This window comes from Octodon degus, unplaced genomic scaffold (genome assembly GCF_000260255.1).
Source record: "Octodon degus isolate 3935 unplaced genomic scaffold, OctDeg1.0 scaffold00141, whole genome shotgun sequence".
In the NCBI taxonomy this organism is placed as follows: Eukaryota; Metazoa; Chordata; class Mammalia; order Rodentia; family Octodontidae; genus Octodon; species Octodon degus.
The window spans coordinates 3250632-3257261 of NW_004524717.1; the positions used below are offsets into that span (position 1 = coordinate 3250632).

Consider the following 6630-nt stretch of genomic DNA (forward strand, 5'->3'; position numbering starts at 1 on the left):
TTTTTTTTTTTTTTTTTAATGTAATAGAAAGTGGATTTTTATGTGATCACAGTACTTTTGGACCTTCTATAGTTTTATGTCAAACTTAGCGCATCCTTCACTACTTTAACGTTGTAAAGCATTTACCTGTTGACTTCTAGTATTTTACTGATGTACTTTTTCCATTTATGTCTTTGATCCTTGTTGTATTTCAGTTTTAGGACTAAACTAGGTAATCTAGTTTTTTGTTTTTTTTTCTTTTTAATGGCCATTGGACTCATTTGTTGAACAGGCGCATTTCCCTAGTAATTTGCAATATTTTATTAAATAGATTTCTATAAATATTTAAATCTCAATATACTGTCTCTATACTGAATTGGTCTGGCATTCTTGTATCTGTGTTCTTTTATTGCTGTGGGCTTGTAACATCTATTAAATTGAACAGCTAACCAGCAGTGGGAAAATGTAGGTATGCTGGATTAACAGAATACATTTTTCTGTCTATAATATTTGTGATATCTATTATATTGTGGAATATAAAGTAATTATAAAAAGTAAATGATTTTAACATAGTGCTATATGTTCTAGAGAAACAAAAGTTAACCAAGAATGTTTTAACATGTTCGAACCAACTTAAACCATTGCTGGTACATGCCTGACTGCCCCATCAGCTACTACAGGCTGCCTGATGGAGCAGTTGTACATGTACTCCCAGTGGTGCAAGCCACCTGACAGTGAGATAGGAATTACAGCCTTATAATGAACGTGTTAAGTCTGTTTTTGACTGTGATTGCATGAAGAATTTTGATTTTATGGTTTCTGTGTGTGTTTTGCAAGAAATGTAGCACATCCTTTCAGAAAAGTTTATTAAGAATTTATTTTTTTAAAAAAAGTTTCTGTTTACAAATGTCTTTATCATTCAGAGCATAGGAAATTTTTTGACGGAATTTCAAGTGAAAAGTGTTCCTTCAGAAAGAATTGCAACTCAGAAAATCCTGTCTGTGATAGGAGAGTGCCTTGACCACTTTGGCCCTGGTTGCGTGGGTATGCAGAAAATTCTCAATGCCCGGTGTCCACTTGTGAGGTTCTCCCACCAGGCCTCTGGATTTCAGTGTGATTTGACTACCAACAATAGGTATGGTCACGTAAGTGTATCATCTTAAATATGAATATTTTAAGCTATTAGATAAAATGACTTTGGACTCTTAGAAATGCTTCAGTGATACTTTTAAAACATTTGAATACTTAGATTGGAAAGTAAGAAATTCTATTTCTTTTATTATACCTACTGATAATTTAGTGTTCCTAACAGTGCATTGTGTTGAAATGTTAAACACACCCAACAATGAAATATGTTCTTATTTGAATAGCCTAATAATGCGAAAATTATATTTATATTGCAAGTCTTCAGAATATATTTAAGAGAATAAGGTAGCAGCTTGAATTTGACCTCTTGACTACCTTCAGGTATAGTTAGCTTTGTGTACTAATTGAATGTGGCATTTGCTTAGGTCAAAAATGGCCTAAATAGCTTACTACTGCACAGGTTTTTCTTCATATATTTGCATTATATTGCTCTAGTATCTGGTTTGCTTAACAAAAGTAAAGGGGGAATGACATTTTTGTATATTCTGAATACCTTCAAAATAAATTCACTTCTCATTTGAGTTTATTTCTTCATTCAGGTATTCACACTTAAGTTTAGACATTTGTTTCTTTTTTTTTTTTTCCCTCTCTGTATTTGGTATAGGATCTCAGCACACAGCTCAGACTTGTAGTAGTGATCCTCCTGTTTTCAGCCTCCCTAGTCCTGGAATTACAGGGGTGCACCTGGGTCTTGGTGGCCCACTCAGTGAACCCTGTGGTGCCGGCAATTGAGCCCTGGTTCCTGCCCTTGCCTAAGCAGGCGCTTAGTCCACTGAGCTATCTCATCAGCCTTTCCACACTTACATTTGATTTCACTGGGCAGTTTTGATTAAACCCAAATGTTTATTGACAAGCTAATGCTAACTTAATTCTGAATTTTTCAGTAGCCGGAGGAGGGTAACCTGTGATTCATGCCAATTTTAATATAAAAATAGCATATAGTGCACTGTCATTACATTTTCCATCTAGTATGTAAAGTAGGACAATATAGCGTTTGTTTTTGTAATGATGTTATTTTCTTGTTTTTGAGAATTTGTTTTCACATGCTCTTTTCAGGTTTTTGTATGATTGCAATGCTTATATCAGATGTTATACTATTTATAGTTTTGTAGCTTATTTTAGCTTTTACGTGCCTAACACAATCACTGTGAATTTGTAATTTGCTGTTTATTCTATCCTCCTTACACTCGGAGGGGGTAAGTGCTATAGTAGTATTCTATGACATTGAAGTAGACCATTATAAATTTAAATCATTTAAATGATTTTTGTGCCTTCTTTTGATTCTTTGAGAAATTCCAAGATACACTTTGATTAGTCCAGACTTAATTTAAAAATATTTCTGATTAATCTTTGAATTTGAATGTTGATTAGGAAATTTGTGAAATAATTTTTTAAGTTTAATTAATTATTATGATAGTTAAATAATTAAAAATGGGGTCTTGCTGTGTTGCCCGCACTGGCCCACAATTCCTGGCTCACTGTGCTTCTTGCTATAGCCTCCAGAATAGCTGGTACCATCGGCATGCACCACCGTGCCCCAGCTGTCAGGTTCCATTTCTGAATGGGCACTTTATTTTCAGGCAGTTTTTATTTTTATAAATTTTAAGCTTACATAATTTTAGCCATTTCACAAACTGCAAGCATTTTAAGACCATATACTTTTAGTGATAAAATAGACTGTTTTCCTTTTGGTTAAGCTATGTGCTTTCCTAAAAGACAAGGTGTGAAACCAGGGCAAAGACATGTATCTATGTCTTTGGTGCTAGTTTTGAGATCTCTGTGTGTTTCACTTAGTATTTAAATCATACTTAGGAAATTTTATTTGAAACTGCAACTTTTACAATTGCATTGTGATTGTCTTAATGTTTCAGTGGTATTGTGTTTGGTATTCAGGTATTTATATTAAGTTTTACATTGATAGTACTTGATGCTTTTGATTATTTAATCATGGTATTTTGAATGTGTTCAGCCACAGGTAGTATTTAGATATGTGCCCAAATGAATGCTTTTTTTGATATTTGCATCATAACTTGGAGTTTGAATATTCCTTTTATGTTTCCTTTCCAAGGATTGCCTTGAAGAGTTCAGAGCTCCTTTATATCTATGGCACGCTGGACCCCCGCGTGAGAGCCTTGGTGTGCAGCGTCCGATGCTGGGCCCGAGCGCATTCTCTGACGAGTAGCATTCCTGGGGCTTGGATCACAAATTTCTCCCTGACGATGATGGTCATCTTTTTTCTTCAGAAAAGATCTCCTCCTGTTCTTCCCACTCTAGACACCCTCAAGACCCTAGCAGGTAAAACTCACAGCAGTCTTCTCTTTTTTTCCTCTTTGGCCACGAAGATAATTAGCATGAGTTATCAATATTTATTAGTCTATACTTATTAGTCATGTAATCTGTTGTCTTGATTTTTAAATCTAACAAGAAATTAAATTGTTTCATATATGAATCTTAAAAGTTTCAGTGCTTTGTATTTATTTTTTTCTAATGTCCACCAGAGGTCATGAGAGCAGATGGCTTTATGAAACAGCCTTTTGACAATTCTGTTAACTTTAGTAGACATTACCAAATAATATCCTAAAGAGTAAACTCTCCTAAATATTCCATACAAGTCCTAAATTTGTTTCTTTACTGACTCCTGATTCAGTCTTCTTTTATGTTGGTCATTCTGAGTGCTTGGATAGTGGCATCATCTCATGCTTTTAATTTTCTTTTTCTCTGTGACTGATGAAATTCATCATCTTCTCATGTATTTGTTAGTCATTTGAGTATCTCCTGTGAAGGATCTGTAAGTCTTTTTTCTATTTTTTCTTTCAGGGTAATTTTTTTCTTATTCATAAGAAATATATAATGAATTCCCTGTATATTCTAAGTATGAGTCCTTTACCACATATATATGTATTTATTTGTATATCTCAAATATATGCACACTGTCGTTGACTTCATTCTTCATAGTGTTAACAGTCTTCACAGTGAGGAAAATAGCGTCTTTATAAGTTTCATTTTAGGTATCTGCAGTCAAAGAGTAAAATATTCCACAGGCTTTGTAACAGGAATTCACTGTCTGATATGTGTTTTGGATCACTTTTGCCTCCCCCCGTGGACAGTTAACTACTTTTTAACTTTTAGGTGATTTGTAGGTTTTAAACTCTATTTTTACAAATGCTTGAATTACTGTTTGTTAAGTTTTTTTGTGAACACCGAGACTTCCCTTTATGGGGGAGGAGAACTGACTCTTCTGTAGTGACCTCTCATAGTCTCAGTGTAGCTATATGATAGCTGTGGCATGTTCTCTTTACCTTACTGTGAGTGTGTAAGAGTTGTTTCCATCTGACCCACAGAGTAAGCCAAAATTAATTTCCTTTTGTGTCCAGCATTTTAACTTTTTGGAATTATTTTTGTTTTATTTTTATTTATTTATTTATTTTTATTTATTTATTTTTTTTTGGAATTATTTTTTTTAATACTACTTGTTTTTTATGTATAAACATTAATTGAATCTCAAAGTGGCTGCCAGTTAGGAGACTTGTAGTAGAGGCTCTCCTCAGCTGCCTGAGAATCTTGAGCCTGTATCCCCCATGCCCTTCACATGTTAAACTGCAGGTGTTAATTAGTAGAGCAAAACCAAATGGTGACTTCTCCCACATGGTGACTGCTGACCCATGGTAGGCTTGCAAGGTTTAGACTTGTTAATAGTTATAGTAGATACTGATTACAGCTATTTATATAGTCCTTAGGTATTCACGGTTAGCTCCCAGTAAACTTCGTGTAAAAGTAGGCCATTGTGAGGGAAATTTTTGTAAGAGAGAAAAGTATTAAGTCTTCACCTGCCCTTGATATCTGTTGCATCCTTCACTGATATGCCTGTCAAACTCTGGTTTATTGGGAAAGCATGTGGCTGCCATCATGTTGCTTTCTTTGCCTTTGACCAGAGAAATTAACCTAAATGGTTATAGATGCACAGATGAGATTATACTGTTCCCTGTGGGAATCTGTCACTACCAGTTGTTACCTGTAGTGCCCTCTGTGACAAACTGAATTATTGTAGTGTATTAGTTTATCGGTCTAGGTGTCTGAGAATGCTACTCAGTGATTTTTATTCATGATTTACTGTATCGTGTTGAAAAAATAGTGATTACTGTGCAGGTCCACAGGGAGCTAAACGTTCTAAAGTAAGTAAGGAAGTTAGATTTAATAAACACATAGCTTTCATTTTTGTGTAGTTTCTAAGTTCACTTATGGTGACAGGTTTCTCATAGTTAATTAAGGCACTTCAGGTCTTGTTTTCCTCACAACTGTACATTCATATTTCCTTTATAAATTGTTTGACAGTGCTTTTAAGGAGGAAGTCAGTGTCACCAGATTAAACAGTGGCAACTGGGTGTCTGATAGACTGGGGATCAGTTTCCCAAGGCAGGCTAACAAATAGGACTTTCTGTAGCACTGAACATGTTTTATACCTGTGCTGCACAGGCCCTGGCCATGGGCCATGTGGACCTGGTAGCCACTTGAATATCATTAGTATGACTGAGACACTGAAATTCTGAGTCACAGGGGCTGGTGACTGTTGTGCTGGACTGTGTTATGTGTTGACTGTGTAAAACAGAAGAGGAGAAAGACTTGAAACCAAGTCGTTTCTTAGGTTTGCGTGCCTTGGAGGCTTTGAGAAATAAAAATAATCCTGTCTTAAAGCATTATTCTTTTTGCCTTCAATTTGAATGCTGTATATTAACAATTCATTTGGTAGAAAGTAGCACTGATGGAGACAGTCTCAGTTTTTTAATCATTGTATTCCTAGAAGTACTTAAGTGTAGCTCTTTGTGTTAGTAATCCTTTAAGGGGAAGTGTTTGCCTGAGAAAGACACGACTGCCAAGAGACCCTCAGTGTACAGGCCTGGTGCTGAGTCAGAAAATGCGACTGACAGTCTCATGCGGTATGAGAGTATGCCTAAGTCCTGTAACAGTAATCTAAAATATTGGTAAGAATAGAGTGATAAGAAGACTGTTCTCTACAAGTCTTTTTTTTCTTTTTTTTTTTTTTTGTACTAGGAATCTAACTCAGAACCTTGTGCTCGCCAGGCAGGTGCTGTGCTGTTGAGCTGTCCCCCAGCCCAGCCCTAAGTGTTTTTTTCTAAAAGGATTTTTAAGAAAGTATAGAAATCAAAGGTAAAAGGCCAAATCTTCTGATTTAAGATAGTATCTTTTTAAAATTTATAATTAAGCTTATTGATACAGTACAGATATGCAATGATCAGATTGATCATAGGGAATTTTTACCTTCACAGATATATCTTGCTTCCTCTCTTTTCCCCATTCCCCTTCCCTCTTCTCATCATCCCTTCATCCCCTCCTTATTTACATAGCTTTGTCTTCTTTTTTTTCTTAGTTTTGAAGTTTTATTTATTTTTTGTTAAGATTTAAAATTTCTGAATTTAGTTTAACTTGTAATACCACATTTCCAAGAAAAATGAACCTTTTGCAAAGACATTTAAATAAAATCATACC

General features: G+C 35.1%; 1 protein-coding gene across 1 annotated transcript in view; it reads left to right on the forward strand.

The window, feature by feature from the left end:
- The window catches only part of Mtpap (mitochondrial poly(A) polymerase), a 47431-nt gene that overhangs the window by 28711 nt on the left and 12090 nt on the right, over positions 1-6630 (forward strand). Inside the window, exons 5-6 of the mRNA XM_023701835.1 lie at positions 903-1114; positions 3194-3420. Coding sequence (XP_023557603.1) covers positions 903-1114; positions 3194-3420 — 439 coding nt within the window. The remainder of the gene's footprint in view (positions 1-902; positions 1115-3193; positions 3421-6630) is intronic.